Source organism: Phocoena sinus, chromosome 10 (genome assembly GCF_008692025.1).
Source record: "Phocoena sinus isolate mPhoSin1 chromosome 10, mPhoSin1.pri, whole genome shotgun sequence".
Classification (NCBI taxonomy): domain Eukaryota; kingdom Metazoa; phylum Chordata; class Mammalia; order Artiodactyla; family Phocoenidae; genus Phocoena; species Phocoena sinus.
The window spans coordinates 101,082,671-101,107,865 of NC_045772.1; the positions used below are offsets into that span (position 1 = coordinate 101,082,671).

Consider the following 25,195-nt stretch of genomic DNA (forward strand, 5'->3'; position numbering starts at 1 on the left):
CTCGCTGCTGTGGCCTCTCCCATTGCGGAGCACAGGCTCCGGACGCACAGGCTCAGCGGCCATGGCTCACGGGCCCAGCCGCTCCGCGGCATGTGGGATCTTCCCGGACCGGGGCACGAACCTGTGTCCCCTGCATCGGCAGGCGGACTCTCAACCACTGCGCCACCAGGGAAGCCCTCGAACTTTTTGAAGCAGTTCGACTGATAGGCAGATTCTGCTGAAAAGCTGAAAGTGGAATCTCTCCCTGGAGCACACGTCCTTTTTCCACCACGAATGCCAGCCCCCTGACGGCCGACTACGCTGGAACGAGCCCTCACTGGCCAGCTCGCTCCGCGGGTCACGGCTGTGGACTCCAGCCCCTTTCCCAGCACCCAGTCCAGTTTTGACCTTCAGGGAAGTATCGTTGCACAACTTGGCTCGGACCTCGTCGTCTCCTCGGAGCCCGTCTTCCCTTTGTTTTCTCGATTTTGATCAGTGGCTGCTTGGCTTGTCCCCTCTTCAGGGCGGTGAGTCTGGGATGGTTGACGCCGGGGTGGCACTGGACCCTCACTCCGGGAGCTCGTGGGTCATCAGTCATGACGTGACACTCTTCTCTCGTGAATGCATCTGCACAGATCGTTGTAGCCCCCAAGCGGGCCACGTGGACATGGGAGCTTTTGGGGGCAACGGGGAGAGAAAACAAGAGAGAGAGAAAAGAGAAGAATGGGTTCTTTGTGGGCAGCAAATTCTGTCTTGGTTCCCAGCCTGCATGTTTCTGATCTGGTTTTCTTCTCTTTGCGCTGTTTGCACTGTTTCCTCGGCTCCGACGTTGAACTCTTGTCCAAAAAGACTGAGGGTGGCGGAGCATGAGAGGCTGAGCGAGGCGACCAGCGATCCGGCAGCAAGAGCTCCAGGCCCTGAGGACAGGCGGGGTCTGTGCCTGACTGGGCTTGGGGACGGAGTGTGTGTGTGTGTGTGTGTGTGTGTGTGTGTGTGTGTGTCTGTCTGTCTGTCTGTCTCACGTTTATGAGAAAACCCTGTGGGGCAGCCTCACTCTTCCTCTCCCCTCTGCTCTCACGGTCTGGCACTCTCCCCTCCTGACAGCTTCCATTAACCTTTTCATGCAAAGAGCAGAGGATCTTGCCAGCTGGACGTTGAAAATCTGGCAGAGAAGAGATTGTTCTAAAAAGGAAAAAAAAAAAAAAAAAAAAGAGTTAGAAGCGCTGGGAGACCCCACAAGAGAGAACAGGGCCTGGCCAGCTGCTGGCTTGGGCCCTGAGACCCTGAGCCTGCTGCCTGACTTCTGGTAAAATCCCCTAAAACAGGGTTGCAGGGAGGAAGAGGAAGAGAGGATTTGAATGTAGAGGAGGTGAGGACCTCGCTCACACAGTAGAAATGACACAGACACTAATCCTTCTTTGCAAATCGCTCCCGACCTGAGGGCAGCTGAATGGTGGACACAGGAAAGGACACACCTAAACAGGGGCTAACTTAAAGGCCTGGTGCTGAAGGCGCTGTGTCACCTTGTTTGTGGAGAGACAATACTGCATTAAGAGACTCAGCTAGACCAGAACTGTTTTGATACGAAAGATCCCTCCAGACCATCTCCTCCCTTCACTTATCTCAGAGAAGGGGATTCTGCTGTTTCTCTCTTGTCCACAGTCTCTCCCTCCCCATCCCGATCCTCGTCGCCAGGGCCTCTGCCCCCAGCGGGCCGGGGCTAAATAAAAATGCACGTGAGGGCTTCCCCGGTGTCGCAGTGGTTGAGAGTCCGCCTGCCGATGCAGGGGACACGGGTTCGTGCCCCGGTCCGGGAAGATCCCACATGCCGCGGGGCGGCTGGGCCCGTGAGCCATGGCCGCTGAGCCTGCGCGTCTGGAGCCTGTGCTCCGCAACGGGAGAGGCCACAACAGTAAGAGGCCCGTGTACCGCAAAAAAAAAAAAGAACGTGAAACATCTAGTCTGAATTCAGGTCTCCTGTGCCCTCAGCTTGGCAGCAAAGAGGGCAGGAACCTTTGTCTTTGTTTCCATTAGCTTGAGCTTGCACTGGGCCCTTTAGAGCTCTGAAATGGGAATATGGAACATTTTTAAATTATGAAGCTCTGTATTTACAGAGCTCTTAGTATCTTTTAGCTGCCCTGTGTTTTTCCTTTGTGTTGAGAGTATTCCCGCGGAAGGAGGAGGTCAGCGCTTGTGATTCCCCGGAGCTGCCACAGGAGCAGCTAGTCACCATCTTGGAGTTTTCATGAGTCTTGACAACTCCAGTCCAGCACACTGACTCACAGAGATAATGCAGGGAAATTTACCCCTGCGAACGTCCAGAAACTGGCCCGGGGCAGGCGCTGCCACCCCGAAGCCCGTGGAGCAGAGAAGCCTTGGAGACGGCAGTTTTCCCATCTAGTCAGAGCTTTGAAATAAATTGTCCTTAGCTTTCCTCAAACCACTATTTAATTCTTTACCAAAGATTTGGTGGGACAGTCTAGAAACAGAAGTCACTTAAACGTCTAGTGGGCAGCGTCCAGCATGGTCCCAGGCACATCTCTGCCCCAGTGCCCCTGCACAGTGCCAAGCTCCATTGTCACGCTGGCCGTGTGTATGTACAGCAGAATTCTTAGGGGAATCCTGTGTGACCTTCAAAACAGGAAAAGGTGTTGGGCCACAGCCCTCTCCCAGTTTACAGACAGTGTTGCTGTTCCCCACTAGACTGCCTGTGCCCCCTGACCTAAAGCGCTGCTTCCCCCAGAGAGGGGGGAAATACTGCCACAGCCTCCCTCCCGGTGTCCCCTCTTCCCAGTGACCCAGTCCCCACTTGCTGCTGTTCTGACTGTTGTCCCTATTACTCGCTGAGCCTCTAAGCGACTCTCCTGCACCTCTTGTAAGAACATCAGGGTGGCTGGATCAGTGAGGTTTTTCTCCCTGAACCCCTTCTAGTGCTAAGTGGGAAAGATGGGACCAGGCCACACTCACTTGCCACTGGGGCAAGTGAAGATGTGTTTCTGATGCAGGAGTTGGGACGCAGAAGGCGTCTTCCAATATATAAAATGTTACAAGTGATGGTTAGGTTTTGTGATGGTTAGGTGACACTGCTCACCAACAATACTGTATTAGTTTGTAAGGCCGCCACAACAAAGTACCACAGACTGGGTAACTTAAACAACAGAAGGTAGAAGGTAGAAGTCCAAGATCAAGGTGTCAGCAGGGTTGGTTTCTCCCGAGGCCTCTCTCCTTGGCTTGCAGACAGCCGCCTTCTTCCTGTGTCCTCACATCTTCCTTCTTCCGTGCAGGTACATCCCTGGCGTCTCTGTATGTGTCCAAGTTTCCTCTTTTTCACAAGGATACCAGTAAGATTGGAGTGGGACCCACCCTAACAGCCTTATCTGAACTTACCCACTTTAAATCACTTCTCCAAATACAGTCGCATTCTAAGGTTTGGGGGTGAGAGCTTCAACATGTGAGTTGGGGGAGGGCACATGACTCAGCCCATAACATTATGGCCAGTAGCCCATGGGGCCTCCTGGGGCCCTAACTACCACTTAAGTAATTGTTTCAGTGTTTCCAACAACCAACTTCCAAGCAAGCTCTGGAAAGGGCCTTCCACATAAATCACAGGGGCCCGCCTATTAAGAGGCAGGGGGTGCTGGAGAGCCTTGCTCACATCCACTAATTACAGAATCCTCCCTCGGGTGGGGGGAGGTGGGGATGTAGGGCCCGCTGGTGATGTCAGTCCAGAGTGCCCTGCGACACAACTTAGAAACTGGACCTTTCTTTAAAAGCTGTGTAATAGACACAAAGGCATAAAGTAGGAAGCAGATGCTTGCTTAGTGAACGAATGATATCAGGAACTTTCTGGAGATAAGATAGTGGCATTCTTCTGCACCGTATAAATGCTATCTTACTGCTTGGTCTACCTCTTTTTTTTTTTTTTTTTTTTTTTTTTTTTGGTGATATGCGGGCCTCTCACCGCTGTGGCCTCTCCCGTTGCCGAGCACAGGTTGCGGACGCGCAGGCTCAGCGGCCATGGCTCACGGGCCCAGCCGCTCCGCAGCATGTGGGATCTTCCCAGACCGGGGCACGAACTCGCGTCCCCTGCATCGGCAGGCAGACTCTCAACCACTGAGCCACCAGGGAAGCCCTACCTCTTTTTTTTTGAAGACCACTTCGGCACAAGAGAAAATGCCCCACCTAGCGTGTGCTCCTGGTGAAAGGGAGCCTGTAATTTTAACACTGAAGATAACAGATCTTGCCGTAAATTGAAGAGATACTCAAGTCACCCTAAAAATCAGGTTTTGACGGACGGGATTTTTCATGGGGTTCTTTTTAAAGATAAATAGTGGTTTTAATGTTATCAAACTAAAAAAGTTTTTTTTTCTAATAGAAACTCTCAGCCAAACTTAAACACTGAGATCTTACTGCCATCTTAACAGAAAAGCAGGCTGTGGTGGCAGCTTAAGGTAGGGGGTGGGGTGTTTGATGGAGCCCCGCCTGACGGCCACTGGTTCCGTTTATTCCTTGGAATCAAGCATCTCTCCGAGGTTAGTACCTTTTTAAACGCAGGCGTTTCCAGGGCGGGTAGCACGGTGTCTGCCACGTTAGCCTGCCCAGGGCTCCTGAACGGATGATAGGAACGGTGAGTGGCTGGGAAGAGGAGACTTGAGAAGGGAACAGCGCTGCCACGTTAAAAACCAGCTTAGTCTCCGCTGTGACCCGGGCCTGGTGATAAAGCATCATCGTCCTTAGGGTTCGCTGATGTCGGCCTGTCGCACGGCTGAAGTCCACACCAGCCCTCTGCAAGTGTTTGGCCTAAATTTGAGTCCACAGATACTTACTCATAAGATAAGTTTAGCACACGTGGGCGTCAGGATGCACCTCGTGGGAAGGCAGGGAGTCACCGAGAAGACGGGGTATCAGGTTTTCTGGAGCGTCCTGTGATGAGAGCCAGACAAGGAGCCAGGAGCGGAGACCCTTCCGACCCTCCGGCCTCGGGAGCTCAGCTGGTCCCGTGTCGTTCCGTCAGGAGCAGCTGCATTTACTCAGCCTCATCCCCTGCCCCTGGCACTTTGCACGTGAGGGAGCTGAGGCGGGCACGACGGGACTTGCCTGGGAAGATGAAGCCGAGTGGCCAGATGGGGCCTGGACATTTCTCTCCGTCCCAGACCTGTCCCCACCACATCCCCCTGTAGTCCCCGGGGGAGAAAAACCCCTCCGCCTGTCAGAGGACGCCCCCGAGACAGGCGTGTTCTCGGTGGTCGCGTTAAAGGGCTGCCGGGCGTCGCCGTCGGGCTCGGGCCGCGTGTGTGGAGGGATGGACGCCTGTCTGTCCCAGGCCCCGTTTGCCGACCAAGTACTGGGGCTTTCTTCGGGGAGGAGAGTGAGTAGGAGGTCATTAAAATGCCTGTCCGGAGATTTCTTTAGCCTCTCTCGGGGCTGTGGCTTTGCCAGCCCCGGCCTGCTCCCCGCGCGGTCGGCTCCTGAGCTGTGTCCTGTCTGGTGACACGGGCCGCGGGGTGGCCGGAGAGCCGCACGCAGGGGCCGCCGGGCCGTGTGCCAGGGGCGGTCCGCGCCCCACCCCGTCACCCCCGTCTCCTCTTACCCGCGCAGAGCATCCTTGCTCACTGGGCCGCTGCTGAAGGTTGAGCCCGCCTCCCTCTCCAGCTGCTGCTTCGCGAAGCTCGGGGACCCCCCTCTGCAGGGGCTGGGAGAAGCCTCCCGGGAGTGCTGTGCACTTCCCTTCTCACCACGGCCACTCCCGCCGCGTGGAAACCACGCTGTGGGAGGACGCTCGGGCCCTGCAGCACCGTGGCTTCGCGACTGTGCTCCCCGTGTGCTGCGCCTTGAGCATCCGCTGAGCCAGACGGGACTGGACGGTCCCTGGGTCTCTCCTCTCACCCTTCTTCACCGAAGGAAACACGACTGCAGAAGTCCCGAGCTTTAGGGGCCGAGGGAATATTTTTCTTTCCAATCCAGCTTTGCCCAGGAGCTTTCAAATCACATCCTCTTCCCTGTAGCACGCAAAGTGAGTAACCATCCAGGCCCCGCCCCACCAGCCTTCTCCACCTCAGCACAGGTGCCTGTCCTCGCGTTGTGCCCACCCCATCACCGTTCATGGTCCTCCAGACGATGGTCATGTGTACCCAGGGGTCACTCAGAACAGCCCACACGGCCCCAGAGCCTTAGGAGGTAGTGGCACCCCTTCCGTGGCCCTTCTGAACTGTGGGGCCAGGAGCTTGTAAAAGTCATTTTGTCATCTCACCAGGGAGTTGGGAGACACCACCCAGGGAACATCAGGTTGGCCCTAAAAAAAAAGCAAAAACAAGATCCATGGTTCCCCGAGGGAGCCTTGCCAGTCTCTCCCCGTCACGCTGGCCCTAGAATCGGGTGCCGCGTGCTGGACGTGGAATGTGCACTGAGCACGTCCCCTGCAGTGGAGGCCGCTTCCCTCTGTGGACCTGCTCAGCCACGGTGATTCACAGGCGTGGATTCGCTGTGTGCTGGTTTAGCGCGGAAATCTCAGCTACAGCAGAGCTTTGTTCTTGTCGTCCTGACGGCTTCAGCATTAGGTTTCTTAGTTGTCTGGGTGGTTTGTTTTCTGGTTTTGATCCTCTCCATTTGACACATTTCGTTTCTGAAAGCCAAACCAAACATGCTGGCCTGGCTGGCCTGGCCTGGCCGTGTCCGAGACTCTCAGAACCCTGCTGCTGCTCCGATGGTCCCTTTGACAGAGAGGGACATTCTTCCCCGTGTGGATAACTACAGGCTCTTAAAGTGAATGTCTCTACTCACGTCAGTTAACGGGTTTGTAAGAGGCGGTGTGAGGTGTTACCAATGAAAATTCTGCGTGGCAGGAATTCTGCTTCCCCATTTAACCTCCGTACTTTCTCCAGCCTCCAGTGCTGTCCCAGCAAGTCTGGACTGGGGAGTGGTCCGTCTCTGCCTCAGGACGCACTGCATCTAAACGCCCCACCCACGTGGGTACCTGGCTTGCTCCTTTTGGCTTTATTGGGATACGACTGACAGATAAAATTGTAAGATGTTCAAAGTGGACAGTGTGATGATTGCTATACGTATACATTGTGAAAGGATTCCCCTCGTCAAGTTAATTAACACATTGATCATCTCACGTTACTTACCTTTTTTTAAAGTTCTACTTAGCAAATTTCAGTTACACAATACCGTGTTATCAACTGTAGTCACAACTGGTTTGTTGTTTGAACGGGATGATACATCAGATTCCTTTGGTGTTCTGCAAGGTTTTTACACAAGAGAGGATTCCCCATTCTTCTTTCCCCCCCCCCCCCCACCATTCTCTTGATTCTTGAAATTTAATGTATAGGAGGCCAATCAGCCCAATGTAAACCTCCTACTGGGTTTGGGGGGGGGTGGTCTCTTCCCACTTTTATCTTTTGTAGCCATGTCTTCTGTCTCCTCCTCTGTTCACTCCCTTCCCTAACTCGTTCAGAGAAGGTATAACACCTATATCAAGACAGAACCTTTCTGGAAAGAGAGTAACCTGGGAGGTTGAATATCACAAAGAAGAGCTCAGATTATCTCAGCCAGGGAAGAATACTTCAGGCAGGAACGCATCCAGCATTTTAGAAGTGTCTAGACCTAAGTAGGTTAGAAATTGAGACAGTACGTTAGTGACACCTGCAAGTACAAAACAGAATTATCAGCAAGCAAAAGTTTGTGCTGGTTTATGTACAGATAACTGTCTAAACCTGGACTGTGGCATCACTGTGCCTGGCTCCAGCTCCTGCTGTATCCAGGTGTTGGCAACCTGTGTTTTGGTCCCTAGATCCATTGACCCCAGTTCGCCTGGGTCGCTTGACTCCAGGTTGTTGACTCTCACAAAACCGTGACTGACACTAACCTTCAAAAGATGACAAGCAGCAGTGACATGCCGACTCTAAGAGGTCCGGTGGTTAGCCAGCAAGACCAGCTTTCTTGTAAAACTTGCCTCTGAGGCAGGAGAGATATCCTCTTTTTCTCTCCGGAGCGCTTGTGCGTCTGGAGACAGCAGTTTGGTCCCTGACCGCTTGCTGGCAGGGCGTGAAGGACGAGCCCCCGGTTTCCTGGGGTGCACGCTCCATCAGCCTAAGCTGCACCAGGCCCGTCACCTCGCCTCACTTTAGGGTTGGAGAGTTGAACTGCGGGTTCTGTTAGCTCCCTTCTAGGCTTTTGGTTCTCAGTTTTGGAATCGGCCTGCTTTTAGGTCTGGTAGTTCTGCTGTTTGATATTTTGTAGGGGAGGGGTTTCGTGTAGAAACTAAATCGTGTGCTTTGTACTAGTACAGAGTCACGAAGAACCCCTCAGCCTTATTTCCTTCGGGGCTAGGGGGTGGCCAGTACCACACTGCAGGACTTCCAGTGCCGCAGCCGGGAAGCAGAGAAGCTCTTGGTTTGTTTTCGTCTTTGTTTAGTTTTTAACCATTGAAAAATCTAGCTCCCCTAAGGCACATGGCAAGCATTCATTCAGTAACTGTTTAGGGAGCACCCGCTACGTGCCAGGCTTAACGTGCTCTTGGCGTTACTGGGAAGTCATTTATGATTTTCATGCTTTGGGAGGCCTTAGTGCCGGGGCGTTGCTCCTACCTTGCTACCTGTCGTGAGGTGAGGGAAGGAGAGGAGGAAGTTCCTTTACTTCGCCAATTGAATCTTGAGGAGATGGCCATGCAGAGGCCTGTTGCCATCAGTGGAACTGACTGTGGATCCCCTTGGTGGAACGGACTCTGGTTTTTACTGCATCGTTTTGTTCCAGATTCGACATGGAGGAGCAATGGCACCTTGTTTACTTTTGGCCTAAGCAACAACAGTGTTTCCCTCTTTAGGAAGACAAATCCAGACCCTGCCGGGCAGAGGGGTTCATTGCAAGGCAGGGAACGGGGAGGGGAAGGCCCAGCAGCAACTTCACAGTCACCACCGCATCCGGTCGTCTTGCAGAGTCCAGGCAGGGTGGCAGCTGCTTCCGACTCTTAACAGTAGGCAGCTGGGGGCGGGGGGAGACCTTGGGGAGGAAACTGGGAGATTCCAGCTGCAAGCTCGGACTTGAAACACAAGGAAGGGAGGGCCTTGGAGTTTTTCAAGGGCAACTTTCATTTTCCCTGTTACTAAATGCTAGGGGGATTCTGCAGAGCAAAAGTGACCCAATTCCGGTAGAAAAGTCAATGAAATATTTACTGCCTGGGCATGAGATATCCACCGTGCTGTCAGGTCCCTCTGACCATGTAAGTTTTATGTTTTATTCAGCAGATAATTATGGCAAAATACATTGCAATTTATTCTAGCTGTTCAAAAATCCAAACTCGGGGTATTTCGTGTCCTCATATCTCCTGGGTACATGTAGTTAAGCAGCCTGCTAACTGGGGCTGGGGACTGTAGCCCGGATCCGGCCAGGATAGAGGACCACTTTGGCTTCACTGTCACTTCTGGAAGGCTCCAGTCATCATGTCCATTTACAGCTCAGACCTCATGGCCTCTGCATCCTGGGACCTAGCTGTCAAAAACTTCAAGTTGAGATTCTTGTCTGATTAAACCAAACTGAGCATCTGTCGTGTAATTCCCCACCCACCACCATACCAGCTGCAGAAGCGAATTAATCTGAGTCACTACCAAGCACGACTGGATCTGTTCAGTCAGGTTCCTTGTAACCATCCCTCCTTTAAACCCATCCCTCCGTCCTCCTCACTCACCTCACCCGGTGTCTGTGAATAGAACTATTTGCCTTGAAATAAGGCTTTTTCTCTCTTTTAAGCCTTCCCTGTTTCACGGGTTTCTGTCCGCTCTCCCTGGGCCTTGACTCGGCTGTGGAGAGAGGCCGCCCCTGCCCTGAAACCCTGACTTGTGCTGGCGGTGGATGTTCTGGGCAGTTTCAGGTCTGCCAGCCCGTCCTCCGCTGTACCTCTGCCCCTCCGTCCCGCCCAGCTGTGTCCGGATCAGCCTTCCACTGTCAACTCTGCTCTCTGACAGCTGTCCTGACGTGGGAAGCAGGAAGGGAGCTGGAGTGGTCTCTCTCACAGTCAGCCTTTCGTGACGTGTTTTTGTGGAGTGCGGAGGTTGTGAGGTGTCCTCTCTGAAATGCCTTCTTCCCTGGGCAGCAGTGGAGGCTGACATGCTCCCCCCTGCCTTTCTGCCACACACCCTCCCCATGTGTGCTGCTTTGAGCATCCAGATTGGGTTGCTGTTGCATTTGCGATTCTTGCCTGGAGTCCGTCTAGAAATCGTATTACTGCTCTGAGGGCTGGAATAGCTACTAAGAACAGAATGCGTCATCGTAGCATCCGGCAGACGAAGCCAGAAGGTTCCTGCCAGGGGCCACCTCGGCATCCTGTGCTCGTGCCACCTTCTGTCTTTTGAGAACTTTAGCAACGTGGGTGTTAGCACGGATAGCTGAGGTGTCCTGCTACAAGGCCTGCACCATCAGACAGCCTTGATTTGGAGATGCTTCAGATTTATCTTAAAAAGCTCTTGGGAAAGTTATGGATGTTCTCCCCCAGGATTAGCATCTTTTCCTTTAGTTCATTCTCCAGCTGTTTTCCGATTGTCTGCTATGTGCAGGTTGTTCTGCTAGGCAGCCTTGGTACGTAAAAAAGAATGCATCGAGGAGCTTGCTGAAGAGTTGGGGAATTGAACATGTAGCGAACTCTTGAAACAGGAGACAAAATGAATACTTCAGCAGTGTTCACCTCTGAAAAGGGATGTCTCCACAGACAAAAGGGGCGAATGATCTCCACCAGGAAGAATAAGTTAGATGGGGAAGAGGGAGGTGTAGGAGGTAAGATTGTCCACACCCCAGGGTGAGGGAACCTCATCAGAGTGAAAGCAAAGGCAGAGGGTGGCACGGACATACCAGGAGATGAAACTGGAAAAGTAGGATGGGGCCGGAGGGTGGCTGCCATGCCAAAGAGATCGGACTCTGTTGTAGGTAGGAAATCACTTAAGATCTTGGAAGAGGAGTGGACCTAATCCAACCTGTTTTAGAAAGATTACTCCTACAGACCAAGGTTGAAATGACTGTGAAGCTATTGCAATAAGCAAAAGATGCTGAGCTATGAGAGCCTGTGTTAGGGCTGTGACCAGGAGATCAGCAAGGAAGAAACTAAACCGAAAGAAACATGGCCTGGAAAGGGCGTTAACAGGAATTTCACAGAAGACGAAAGGGCCAATAAATATATTTTTAAATGTTTTGCCTCTATTTTTGGCTTCACCACAAATTAGTTAAATAAATTATAATACATCCATTAAAAGGATTACAGTGGGGTTCCCTGGTGGCGCAGTGGTTGGGAGTCCGCCTGCCGATGCAGGGGACGCGGGTTCGTGCCCCGGTCCGGGAAGATCCCACATGCCACGGAGCGGCTGGGCCCGTGAGCCATGGCTGCTGAGCCTGCGCGTCCGGAGCCTGTGCTCCGCAACGGGAGAGGCCACAACGGTGAGAGGCCCGCGTACCGCAAAAAAAAAAAAAAAAGGATTACAATGCAGCCCGTTTAAAAATTAGGTTTTAGAAGAAGACTTAATCACATGAAAAACTATTTTTAGTCATTATTAAGTGAAAAGAACAGTTTATTAAACAGTATGAACACTATGCATTGACGTATAAGTGAAACATTCACAAAAAAGTGTTTATCAGGCATTTGAATGTTAGTCTGAAGCTCGGGAGAAAGAAGGGAGCTACAATTATACATACCTTGAAAATGGTTAAATTTGGGTCATATGAGGGTTATTATACTGTTTTGTTTTGTATATGTGTGCAGTTCTCTGCTAAATAAAAAAGTCTTACAAAACCCACCTGAAAAGAAATGATTAAGCTGGCAAAGAAAGTAGATTAAATGTGCTGGTTCACTAAAGCACGTAGAGCAGACCCGGCCGGGATCCATGTCCAGTAGGTTAGTTGCTATGATTATTGAACTTCATGGAGCGAGGATGGACAGGGTGACCCAAGGCAACAGAGGACAGTCTCCGTAGGCCTCAGGGAACCCCTGCGTGTCGGGCAGGAAGCAGAAAGGGGAGGAACAGCCGCAGGACAGGGAAGAAACACACAGATGGACTAACAGACAGGTAGAGGAGAGCCAGGAGGCCCGGGAGGGAGAGTCCGGAGCAGGTGTCCCCAGGGCCAAGTGTCCAGGGGGGCTTGTGTTGGACGAAGACCAGCGACCGGCAGTTTGTGCTGTTAGGGGATCCCTGAGGTTCGGTTTGGTTTGGAGTCTTAGGTTTGGAGGTGTGACACCTACACAGCATACTACGTGAGTCATATGTGTACAAGCCTGTGAGTTTACACGCCCGTGGAACGAGCACCGGGCACGAGAGGCAGAGCTGCTTTCCGGCCACAACTGCAGCCTCCCAGAGCAGCCCGCCTGCAGCACCGCAGGCTGGTTTTGCCCGTTTCTAAGCTTTATATGCCCAGAATCACCCAGCCTGAGCTCTGCTGTCCGGCTTCCGCTCAGCACCACGTGGTGCGTGGGTGTGGTTCATCCCTTCTCACCGCTGAGGCTCCACTGCGTAAATATCCACAGTTTATCGTTCGGTTGTTGATGGACGTTCGGGTTACTCCCAGGACTGGGCTTGTTCTCTGGATACTCTGTTCTGTTCCCGTGGTCTCTGTGTCTGTTCTTGTGCCAGTCGCAAGCTGTGTTAATAACGGGAGCTTTGTGTTGTAGCAAGATTTCTCCACGATCGTTCTCCAGGATCGCTCGGGCTGCTCTGGGCTCTGCATTTCCTCTCACACTCTGAGTCAGCGTGTCAGTTACACACACACACCTGCCGCGGTTGTGATTTGAATTACGCTGAATCCATGGGTAGTTTGGGCAGAACTAACACTTTTACGATACTGAGTCTTCCAATCTGTCATCACGTCTCCCTCCATTTAAGAGCTGTGTTACTTCTCCAAATAATGTCGTGTGGTTTTCAGCCTAGAAGTCTTAGTTTAGCAGACTTTGGAGAGAGCAGTTTTGGTGAAATGGCAAAAACTAAATTCTGAGATGTTAAGGAGGGAAATGAGAAACAGAGGTAGCAAATGTAGACTGTTCTTTTAGATGTTTGATGGTGAAAGAAAGGAAAATTGGTCTAGCCTGTGAGATGCAGACTCAGAAAGTTTGGGGTGAGAGTGACCTCTGAGGCTGTGGTCGAAGATCGGGGAGCGCAGAGGTTGGAAACAGAGTTGGTTGACGACACAAAGACGTGGGAGGTGGTCAGGGTAGCCTGGAGAAGGAGGAAGAACAGCAGTGTTGCGGGGTCGTTTTGAGGTAGGCTGTGTCAGGCCTGCGTTACCGTAGTAATGAGTCCTCAGGCTCGCGGCTGCTGGCACCGGGAGCCGTCCTGAGCCGTGCCCTTTGCCACTGACTGCAGCAGGCCCACGTGCAGGACGCTGCCCTCCCGGTCATCCTGACCCACATGTCCAAGCCCCTGTTTCTTTTAGCAGAACCTGTATTCTGTTTTCTCTACTGGAGGCACATACTTGTACATCTCTTACTACAAGAGTCCCTTCCTCCAGAGCATCTCAGTTCACTTAAGGTTGAATGGAAAGAGGCCCAAGACACTTGAGGAAGGTTTTGTGTTAGATATTCTATATATGGAGGAAACGGAGATGCTGAGGTATGGAGTTTAATGCTTACGTTACAGAAGGAGCTTGCGGGATTCGTGGGGACAAGTTTGTTTTGAAGTTTAGTGGAAATTAATTTACTTGGAGATGTTTTTAGGGTTGTGGTTGTTTGTCTTTAGATGCAAAGCTTTCAATACACACAGGGAAAATTGCATCTCTGTATCTAGCAAGGAGATTGTGTAAACCTACGTGCTATGTGTAATTATAATGTTTTTAAGAAAGTAAACAAGAAGACAGTGTTTTTCACGGTAGTACTTGCGGTGGGGGAACTGGCCTGCCAGTATTAGAAAGCAGACAGTAGGATATGGAAGATCTCGTTGGATTACTCAGTCATATTTATATCCACCAAATTTGGATTTGTAGCTTTAACAAGGAAGGGAAGAGGGACAGAGAAGGATATAATTCATTGTGGCTAAGATGTAATAAGCATTTTCATTAAATCCCAAATATCACATGTGTGTGCATTTTGGGAAATTCCTTCCTGGTGTGAAGTCCAAGGGGCCCTTTCTTTGCGGGGGGTGGGGGGGGGCGGGGGTGAGGGATGGATAGGCAGACCTGAGGGTGGGAGCAGGGGTGGGGACAGGAATATCTTGAGTGAAATCTGAGAAATTAAGTTTCAGAAGCCGGAATATACCTTTCCCAGTTCATCCATGGGACCTGCCACGTCTGAAACCACGCAGAAGCTTCCGTTTTTACACGCGCTATGCACGCTAATGAAACATTTTAAAATCAGGAGGTACTAATCCATCTCAAGATTTGTTTTCTCACCTGTGCTGTATAATACAGCTGTCCAGAGCTGCTCCTTTGGTTTCTTCACATTGCCTTTCTTTCCTAAGTGGTCTGAAGGTTTAACCACATGTTCCCGACACATTCTGTGCCCCTCGGACTTCAGGGTGACTAAAGCTTTGCATTTCAAAGTCAAAACAAAAATCCTCCTTTAAAAAGTAATTCCAGTTTCACAAGAAAGGCTGATCTTTGAGAGTTCTTTTCAAGACAGGAAATGTTAGCATATAATGGATCAAGTGCCAGTGAAGTCTCTCCCTGCTCAGCCGTGCCCACGTTTAATGCTGCTTCCAGATAAAGTGCAAACCAGCCGTAACCCCTGGAGACAGGAAGGCCTGCGGGATGGAGAGCAGCTCCCACCAATGAAGGAACACTGCCTTCTCTAAACTTTTGATTCTTCTGACCCTCTCTGTGTTTAAACACCTTTTCCCAGGCAGACCATTCATTAGATGTTGGAAAAACCATAGCCTTATGGTCGACCTCTGCTTTTTTCCCCTGGTCTTCTTCCATCACTCCTGGCTCTGCGTCCTCCTCCAGTGCCGTCACCCTTCCCACTTCTGCTTAACCCCTTATGTTTGTGGGTCATAATCACATTCCCGCTCTCGGTCTCCGCTCCTCCAGGTCTCCTGTTTATTTCCTCTAACCCTGCGTCTTAGCTGTACCTGCCATCGTTCTCTTAACTTACGCCAGTTTGTCTCCGCTGTTCTGGTAAAGAGGTGCTCACCTCACTGAGAGCGTGGAGTGGCCTGGGGGGTCCTGGGGGCAGTGCCTGGGCCTGGCCGGCCTGGGCACACCTGGCGTTGCTTCTGCAGAGACCCAAACCTCGGGGACCAGCCAAGCGCATCTCCTCCTCCGTGCCTGGTCAGCTCTTACTGTTTGTCTGTTTGGAATGACCCTTTTTTCTGTCTTCTAACATCTACTGCCAACTCCCCTTTCTACCCAAGCTGAAGGCTGTAGCGCTCATTCATTCCTCTCTGTGGCCTTTACAGCACTTTGCATGCAGGACTCAGGCAGTGTGCTTTTACAGTGTTTTTGAGGTATCATTCACACATCATACAATCCACCCGTTTACAGCGTACAACGTAATAGGGTTAGTGTGTTCTCAGAATTGTGCGACCATTACCACAATCAGCTTTCTAACATTTTCATCATTCCCTCTGATCACCCCGTCCCACCCCAGCCCTGGGCAACCACTGATCCGCCTTCTAACTCTGGATTTGCCTTGTCTGGACATTTCATAAAAATGGAGTCGCACAGTGTGGTCTTCCGTGACTGTCTTCTTTCAGTCCAGATAATGTGTTCATGGTTCATGTTGTAGCATGTATCAGAACTGCCTTCCTTTTCATGGGCGAATCAATCAATACTTTTGAATGAATGTTTTTACATTTCTATTTTTTATATAAATCTATTTTATTTATTTATGTATTTATTTTTGGCTGCGCTGGGTCTTCGTTTCTGCGCGCGGGCTGTCTCTAGTTGTGGTGAGCGGGGCCTACTCTTCGTTGTGGTGCGTGGGTTTCTCGTTGCGGTGTCTTCTCTTGTTGCAGAGCACGGGCCGTAGGCGTGTGGGCTCAGTAGTTGTGGCGCGTGGGCTCAGTAGTTGTGGCTCGTGGGCTCTAGAGCGCAGGCTCAGTAGTTGTGGCGCACAGGCTTAGCTGCTCCGCGGCATGTGGGATCTTCCTGGACCGGGGCTCAAACCCGTGTCCCCTGCATTGGCAGGCGGATCCTTAACCACTGCGCCACCAGCGAAGCCCCAGTATAATTTTTAAATTTAGATCTTCAGCCAGTTTTAAATTTATGTTTATGTATGACATGAGTAGGAATCTAACCACAGCTGGGCCCAGTTTTCCTAATACAATTCATTGGTTTCAAATGCATCTTGATCATATTCTAAATCCCACTGATCTAATTGTATCAATACAATGCTCTATCTAGTTAGTGCGCTTTTATACTGTTTTATAATCTGGTAGGGCAAGTCCTGCACCATTTTCCTTCCTTTAAAATGTTTTCTTGGCTCTTTCTATATATTTACACTTGAGAATAAATTGTAGAATCAGTTACCAAGGTTCAAAAAGAGCCTTTGGGATTTGGTTTGGAAATGTATTTAGAGTATATTTTTAGGTGAAAACAAAATCAGCTTATATAGAGTCGATATAATATCATTGCCACTTTGTTTCTAAAATTACATGTATGTATAATAAAGTCTCAAGGAATATATGACTGTATATAGAAGTGGTTATCTCCTGATGCTAATATTATAGGTGATTTTGGGGGGGTGCCTTTTTTTTCTAAATTTTCTACAATGCATGTGTAATACTTTTTAAATCAGAAAACTCAAAGCCTTGAAAAACTGTTGTTAACCTAAAATACACTCATTAGGAACTCCATGACTATCAACTTAACAGAACCCAGATTAGAATAAAAAAATATTTCATGGGCAATAGCTACATGACTCGTGAAGATTCCTGGCTCAGAACATAAACCAGAGTTGTCCAGAGAACTCCTGGGAAGGATTAAGGTAAGAAACTGAAGCAGTACAACCTCATACCCTCCTCACTTACTTCAGCTGGTTGAAGAGACCTGAGAGCTGCAGCATTTTCACCGAGCAGTATCTCTGGGTTACGGCCTACGCGGCCGTGTTCACGAGGCCCCTTGCCTCTCTGGTTTTCCCCGTTTCAGAGACTCTTATTCATATGATGCAGCCGGAGCTTGAGGTACACCAAGACGTCGTGTGGTCTGAATCTGGCCCTTGCACGTCCTGGTCTTTTAGCAACGTTTAGCAGAAAGAAGATTGCCAAATCTGTTCCCAGCTCTTTGCTATATTGATGTTTGAAAAAGCAGCCTAGTCATTCTTGGCTCAGAGCATCTAGGTTCTGTCAACAGTGTAATTGAAACTTGGATTCTTTTTGCATTTTAATCTACATGCTCTTTTCTGGGTAATCTTATCTGTTTAATAAAAACAACGGTAACAATAATGACAACAACATCTAACATTTCCCAAGCATTTTCTGTGTGTCTGGCATTGTACTGTACTTTATATGAATATCTCATTTTTATATATATATATATATATATATATTTTTTTTTTTTTTTAGTTTTGGCTGCATTGGGTCTTCGTTGCTGCGTGTGGGCTTTCTCTAGTTGCAGCGGGCGGGGGCTACTCTTTGTTGCGGTGTGCGGGCTTCTCACTGCGGTGGCTTCTTTTGTTGCAGAGCACGGGCTCTAGGTGCGTGGGCTTCAGCAATTGTGGCTCACGGGCTCAGTAGTTGTGGCTCACGGGCTTAGTTGCTACGCAGCATGTGGGATCTTCCCGGACCAGGACTCGAACCAGCGCCCCCAGGGAAGCCCCTAAACTCAATTTTTAATTTACTTCCTCTCCTAAAACCTGCTCTGCCTCCTGTATTTTCAGTCTTATTTCTCTGACTCTCTGTTCTCTCTCACATAACCCTGCCTCCTGCCAGTCCTGCCTTTGGAGAATCTCCTACCCACTTGGTCCCCCTCTGTTCCTGGGCCCACCTTAGGTTTAGTCCTGCTTCACTCTACCCGGGCTCGTGACAGTAACCTCCCTCGACATGTCCCTCCTTCCACTCAGGCTGACGTGCTTTATCTTCCCAGAGTCTTCTGAGAAAATGAAGGTGATCGCGTCACTCTGCTGTCTTAAAGGTCTCGGACTTGCTGCTGTTGTTGTCGTCCTTGTTGTTCTAACCAGATGAAATCTGAACCCCACAGCTCTGTGTATGCTGTCTGGCCCCAGTATGGCCCTTCAGCTTCACCTCTGTCGTTCTGCACCCAGCCGCCTACCGGATGCTTCAGCTGCAGGGGAGGCTCGCTCTCCCGAGGTGGCTCTGTGCGTCTGCACTTGCTTTATTGCTCGACTGCCTCTTCTGTCTCTGATCTCCTGGACACACTCCTGTTCGGGAACATCTCGGATTCCTCCAGGGTGAAGCGGACATCCTCCTGTCTCCCCCGAAGCGTGTTCAGGCCTCAGTCATGGCCCTTTCCCTGCTGGGTCATAATCGTCTGTGTACGTGCAGATCCGTTCATCTTTCAGCACCTAGCACATAGTAGGCCCTCGGTACATGCTGGTTCGGCGCCTCGAGAGTGTTTAAAACAATAGGAAATATACTTGTAAGCAAACAGAGGACTAGACGTGTCTCTCTTTGGCTCAGTCAGCAAGGGAGCGGCACGTGGCCGGTGGAGAAGCCTCCCTCAGGCAGGGACCGGGGTGCGAGATGAAGATCCTGCCTGATCACGCGTGTACCCCTCCCTCTCCTGGGCCTGTGAGTGATGGTGTCGCCCAGTGGGAGAATACTCCCGGAGTGCGAGCCCTGGGGTGGGAGCCCAGCTCTGCAGGTCACCCTCTCGGGGCCTTGGACCAGTCACTAACCTTCGTTTTCAGGAAGAGACATTTGATATTTACTTTTACACTTTCCTGATTGTTAATTTTGACACAGGAAGACTTCACATAGAAACTGCCTCTTTTTTGTCATTTCTCTTTTCTTTTTTAGCTTTATTGAGCTAAGATTGACGAAATTGTAATATATTCAAGGTATACACCCTGATGGTGTGATGTACACAGACATCATGAAGGGATTCTCCATCCTTTCGGTCGAGTTATCAACACATACGTCATCTCACGACTTCCTTTTTTTCTGTATGAGAACACTTAAGTCCTGCTCTCTTAGCGGATTTCAAGTCTGCCACACAGTGTTATGGAGTCTAGTCAGTGTGTTGTACCTTAGACCTCAGACCTCATTCATCTCATAACTGAAAGTTTGTCTCTTTCACCACCCACTGCCATTTCTCACACCCCCAGCCCCTGGCAGCTACTGTTCTATTCTCTGTGTCTCTGAATTTGATTTGACTTTTTTCCCCCCAGATTCCACATATAAGTGACACCACGCAGTATGTATCTTTCTCTGTCTGGCTTATTTCACTGAGCACAATGCCCTCCAGTTTCATCCACGTTGTTGCAAATGTCATCTCTCTGTTGGTGAACAACAATTCTTAACTCAGTGCCAGTAGGGATGTTTTATTTTTCCTGAATCCGTCTCTCCTTGCAGCTTCAGAACGAGTTAGAGAAGGGTGAGCGGGACAACTCAGAGCTACAGGAGTTTGCCAACGCCGTCCTGCAGCAGATAGCAGACCGCTGCCCCGACATCCTGGAGCAGGTGGTCAGCGCCCTGGAAGAATCATCGTGACCGTCTCCGTGGGGAGCGGCCAGCCCAGTACCGCAGCCCGCTCGATGAGCCCAGGAGCCGAGGAGGGAGAAGCACGAGGAGGGGGCGCTCAGACGGCTCTTGGCAGCAAACACACACTCCAGACTCTGCCCTGTCTCGGTTAGTCCCGCGAGTGTGGCTCCAGCACCGTTTCTGCGTCTGTCCTCCTGTCTTCCACTGTTGTCTCTGCGCTAATTGTCCTGCTGTCCAGGGCGGGTGAGTGGCCGAGCCTCCGTGTGGAGAGCTGCCATCCAGCCATCGGCAGTGACACCGTGGACGCGGGCGGCTGTGCCCTGACAGAGGGACACGGGGCAGAGCCCTCCTCCCTTCTGTCCGTGGCGTGAGAACTAGGTCTGGACTCTGCAGAGCTCAGCTCACCGAGAGACGCCTTCCCTGCAGACCAGGGCGCCGCGTGTTCTAATGTCACAACAGGTGCTTTCTCGTAAAAGGGTAAAAAAGACAAAAAACAATCTCAAAAAGAGTATTAAAAAAGGAGACGGCGGGGAGAGAGAACAGGGACAGAGAGCCGACCGGCTCTTCTCTTTCCCATCCATCCTGGTTACTCTCCACCAGGGCCGTCTGTGCGGGACTGCGGGCAGGCTGCGCCGGGGCTTGGAGATCCTGGCCTCCGTGCCTCACTGGTGCCTGCGCTTCTCCTAGCCTCTGGGGCGAGTCCCTCTTGTTGAGGACCTTGGTGTGTCAGATCACATCTGTCACTGAAAGAGAAGAGGGCAGTGTGGTCACCCCCGCAGCTCTGCTTCTGTGGAAGGCGACCGGTCCTCGGGGTCAGGCCGGCTTCTCCCAAACACCTCCCTCGTCAGCAGTCTAGGCCCCAAAGCGTGCTTCTGCCTCACCCCACCGCCCGTGCTCCACGCTCCGGCGGCCCAGCCCCCGCCCCTTCAGCTTTCCTGCTGAACCAGAGCTTCTGCTTCGGACGAGTGTTTCTCTTCCCACACGCATCCCTTCCCCCTTTCTTTCATTCGGATAATCGTTATGAAGTGCCTACTGTGTACAGGTCGCTGTCGGGCACCCATCCTGGAAGAAAGCCTGTCTGCAGGGAGGGAGGGCAGTCGAGGATTCTGTGAGACCCACCTGGTCAAGTCAGAGCAGTAAGAGGCACACCCTTCCCCTCCCCCATCTTAATAGAAGGTATCTCTTCCAGAAAAATCTTCCACAAATCAGCATTTCTCGTTATAATGGAATTTATGGGTCTTGGGGGGCAGAGAGCTGAGTCACTTACTCGCCTGCAGAATCCCATCTGGTGACTTGGGATTCGGGGTTTTGTCCCCCTGAGAGAGTGTACTGTTTAATGGGCTGCAACGGTGGATGGTGTTTTCTCTAGACATCCAGGTGCACCTTGTCGAACTCAGCCAGGTCCATGTTGCATAACAGAAAATTGACCCCAAAGTTGCAAATCCCGTGGAAGGTATTGACGTATTCCCCAGGCGTAGATAATGGCAGCCTTAAATATCAGGCACCAAGAAGTAGATCACTTCACCCAGCTCTGTAGCCCCTTGACCACCTCTCTGGCCAGACACCCACCAGACGCTCACATCCTGGTAAGAGTTGCTGGGCTCGATGGGTCTGTCTTGCGTTTTCTCCTTTCTCCTCCCCAAGTTCTCCGATGCTGCCTGTTAGGTCCTCACAGCCGTCAGTCCTGTATCTTCCCGCCAGCAGCCTGTGACTGTACCATTAACTTACATGGTCACATCTCCAGCTTCCCTGACTCCCTGCCGTAAAACAAGCTCTCCCTGCGAGAAGCTGTCGAGTACTCCTTACCGAAGGTTTAAATGGACTCTGCTCATAAATTTCTTACTGAGATGCTTCCTGATAGCCAGGCTGGCTGGAGAGGGGGTGCAGCGGAGGTTAGACAGCAAGGGGTGACCGTCTGTGGTCAATTACCTCAATCCCGTTTGTTTATAGCACTGCCCATAAATCATGTAGAAAGCCCCCAGTATTTTAGGGCTGGAGTCTGGGAATCTCACACTGTCCACCACAGAGCAAGAACTGCGGTAGAAAGACACCCTCCCCGGGAGCACAGCAAACAGGGAACAGGACCCAGAGGCCACGTGCAGAGCAGCGGCGGGCCTGGCCGGCTTCTCTCTAGCTGGCCTCCCGGGTCCTGCTGATTCCACGTCACCCATCAGATTCCACCCCTGCCACCTGCCCTCCTGCCTGCTCTCCTTCCTGTGGCTTCCCCTCCAGGGCCTTATGGGATTCCTCTGGGCAGGTGCTTCTGAGAAGAACAGTTTCTGGGCAGACGCCATCTGTCTGTCTCTGAAGCATAGCGGGACTCTCCTCGGTGCATCTTGGGTGGTCGTCCTAGCATCTCAAATGGTTCTAGGGGCTGTTTGGTCCTGGATGAAAGTCGGCTCTGGCTAAAGTTTAATAGTGAACAAGGACCTGCCTTTATACCACAGGCAAAGTTAACATAGTTTTTAGCATTTAGAGTGTCTTACTAAGTTTAGGTCATCCATTGAGCCAACATTTGCTAAATGCACAATTCCTATCACACGAGATCTGTCGTTCCGTGACCTCTTCTGATATTCATGGTTTCACAAGTTCATGCAGCTGCTACCGAAGATCTGTAACCTTGAAAACTCACTGCGGGTTACCTGTGATGTTCACCAAACTCCTCCATCCCATTGGCAAGTCTCGTTCCCCTTAGCACCTGAAGCTCTGTACCCAGACCAAAGTCATCACGAAGGGGGAAGCAAGAGGGAGAGTGGGTGGCATCCGCCCCGGGGCTCAGGACAGAAGAAGGACAGTGCGACCGTGTCCTCTTCCCATGTGCCTCCATCCCAAGCATTCACTGAGCTCTTGATGCGGTGTCTGGACTGAGATTTGCAAGGACTTGGATACCGTTTGAAATGGAAAAGATTTTAAGTGGGCTTTAACATGTGAAGAAATGGGAATGGGAATCCCCAAATCCATCTCGGCTCTAACCTTGACCGTGTACCTTACCATCTGAAGGCGCCTCTCTTCCTGACACTTGGGCTTTAGAAATACTAGTGAAGCAGACGGGACCCGAGGCACCTCCAGCGTGATTGGAGGCAACGGGGCTCGGCCCTGTGTGTCCATAAAGGTCTGTTGGGTTTTCTGCAGGAGCCACTGGCTCACCCGCTCCTCAGAGGGAGAGGAGAAGAGGAAGTCGTCTCCAAGTTTTGGCCGATGGCTGGTGGTCAGGATCGGCTTTGGGATTGGCTGCTGGAGTCCTGCTGACCCCGCCCGCGCGCCCTCCTGTGGAGCCCACTGTGTAAGCACAGGCCCACGGGTGGCTTCGGGGCCGTTGAGGCAAGAGCAGCGGAGGAGGGCGTGGCCATGCAGACGTGGCCCTCGAGTGGTTTTTCCCGAGTCCCCTCGGACGGACCCTGCGTCCCGCCCCCGCAGCTTCGTCTCCCACCCGTGGGAGCCCAGGGCTGCGGGAGGGGAGGGGAGGGCGTGGGGGGCCGGGGGAGCGGGCAACTGGGCCGAGCAGACCTGGGCCCACCCGCACTGCCGGCCCCAGCTTCTTGGCAGGGACGCACCGTCAGATAAGTGTCTTCAGAGGAATCTGGTGTTTCCCCCACGTGAACTAAGGGAACATTTGGGCAAGAAGAAAACATCCAGGGGAATCCTTCTGAACAAAATGGCTGTCTTACTCTTTTTAAGCAAAAACTTTCCAAACTTTTTAGTGTCAAAACTGTAACCAAGTGTCTCCTGGGTTTTTCCAACGTGTTTGGCGAGTGCTGTGACCCTGTTGTAGGTATTTCTCCTCCTGACTCTTGGGGGAGAGGTGGTTTTAGGGATTGATTTGGGGGGAGTGGGTTTTTGTCCCACACCCACCTCCTCTTTTGTTTCTCTGCTTGTCGATGTTGTCTGTGTGGTTCAGAGAATTGGGGCGGTTACCTTGTGTCCACTGTTGAGATTATTAAGATATTACAAAGTAGTTGTAGGACTGAAAAATTAAAGAGCTGTGTTTTTAAAAATCCCTCCAATATCATGTTAATAAAGGAATTCAAGCTATGGGGCAGCCAGGCTCCTTCCATCCCCCCCGAGTTGGCTGGGATGGCAGCTGAGCTGGCCTCTGGGGAAACACGGTGGCCATGGTCCAGGCAGGCGACCACCCAGGGAAGGAGGCAACCACAGAGTTAGGGGAACAGGCTCCTGGGCCCCGGTTTGCCCGTCCACCTTCAGGACCTCTGCGGGGTGTTTCCAGATCTGTGAGCCCACACTGGCCGCAGCCCCGTGTGCCGGATGCTGTGTGGTCACCTGGGCCTGGCGCCGGACCTCTTCCTGCCCACTTGGTGCTATATCGTCCCGTGGCCCATCCAAGACGGGCCGAGCCCCGGCCAGCCTGGAGCCTATGATCTGGATGGGGGAGTCCTCCTCAGAGCCCAGTTCCTTTGGCTTCGGTTCCTGGATCCTTTCCCTGAAAGCTTTTTAGACCCCAGGTCTCCCAGGCCCAGGCCATCCGTCTGGGCCCTAGCAGTGGCCTGGCCAGGAAAGGAGGTGGCCCCTGCCAAAGCTAGAGAGCCCCCCCGGGCTGGGGCAGCCCCCCACCCTCCCACAGCAGTATTGTGCTCGCCACCTCGGCACGGTGGACCCCTGGGGGCGGCCCGGGGCCTTCGAGCCCAGCGGGTGTGCAGCGGGTGGACTTGGGCCTCCTGGGACGGCTCCCGCTGCTCCAGAGGGAGAGCTGCCCTTTGATGAGGCCCCAGGGTGCCGGGCACTGACCCCCTGTAGCTTGAGTTCCTTCTGGCAACAGTAGCTGCCGAGGGGTGGGGTCTGTGAGCGAACGCACCGCTACCTTCAGCTGTGTACCTGCCCCGTCGTGTGGCTGACACGATCATGACGTTACGGAGAAACTGAGTTAGAGTCGAATTTGCCTTGATAATTATTGTAAACACTTTGTTCGTTTTTTTTCTTTTTTATTCACAAACTAAATCCATCAGGAAATTATAAAGTTATTTAAAAATCATGTGCTGTGTCTTTCTTTGAGCCTCACGCAGTCTGCTCATCCAAGTGGAATGTGTCCTCAGATGCTTTGCAAAGCAGGAGAGGCCTGCGGTCCCCACGAGGTCAGCCCCACTTGGGGTACCAGGGATGCAGGGATGCCCGGGTCAGGGGAGGGAGGAAGAGTGGACAGCACCCTGGCCCTGACGCGGAGAAGGGGGCGCCCCTTTGGGTGCCCACCTGGACTCCAGCTTGGCAGCCCCCTCGTTGCGTTTCACAGTCCGCACACCAAGGCCCAAGCCCCTGTCCCCGATTCAGCTCTAACAGTTCCAGGGCTTAGAACAAGTGCCCACAGGGCGGGCGCGGCTTCAGAGGGTCTGGTTCAGGGGGTGCTGGAGCTCCCCTGGGACGTGCACCCATGTGTAGACTCAGAGGTGTGAGCTGCGTCAGCCGACAGAAGGCGAGTACCAGGAGTGCCAGGCTGCCGAGAGCGTCTGCTCAGGAAATCTCCGGTCGGGTACCAGGAGTACCAGGCTGCCGAGAGCATCTGCTCAGGAAATCTCCAGCTCTGGCATTTGTCTTGGCCTGGTACTCAGGGAGAAATTATTCTGGGCGCTCTGGTGAGAGCTGGTTTTCTGCTTTGCTTGTTTCTGTCTCCCCCACACGGGGCTGGCCTGCTCTCGTGCAGATCC

General features: G+C 51.9%; 1 protein-coding gene across 8 annotated transcripts in view; it reads left to right on the forward strand.

The window, feature by feature from the left end:
* The window catches only part of ERC1 (ELKS/RAB6-interacting/CAST family member 1), a 391,788-nt gene extending 367,260 nt beyond the window's left edge, over positions 1–24,528 (forward strand). For all 8 annotated transcript variants that reach the window (XM_032647173.1, XM_032647178.1, XM_032647174.1 and 5 more), the window contains exon 19: positions 19,413–24,528. In XM_032647173.1, the coding sequence (XP_032503064.1) occupies positions 19,413–19,550 (138 nt within the window). In that variant the 3' untranslated portion in view covers positions 19,551–24,528. The remainder of the gene's footprint in view (positions 1–19,412) is intronic.
* The last annotated feature ends 667 nt before the right edge of the window (positions 24,529–25,195 follow it).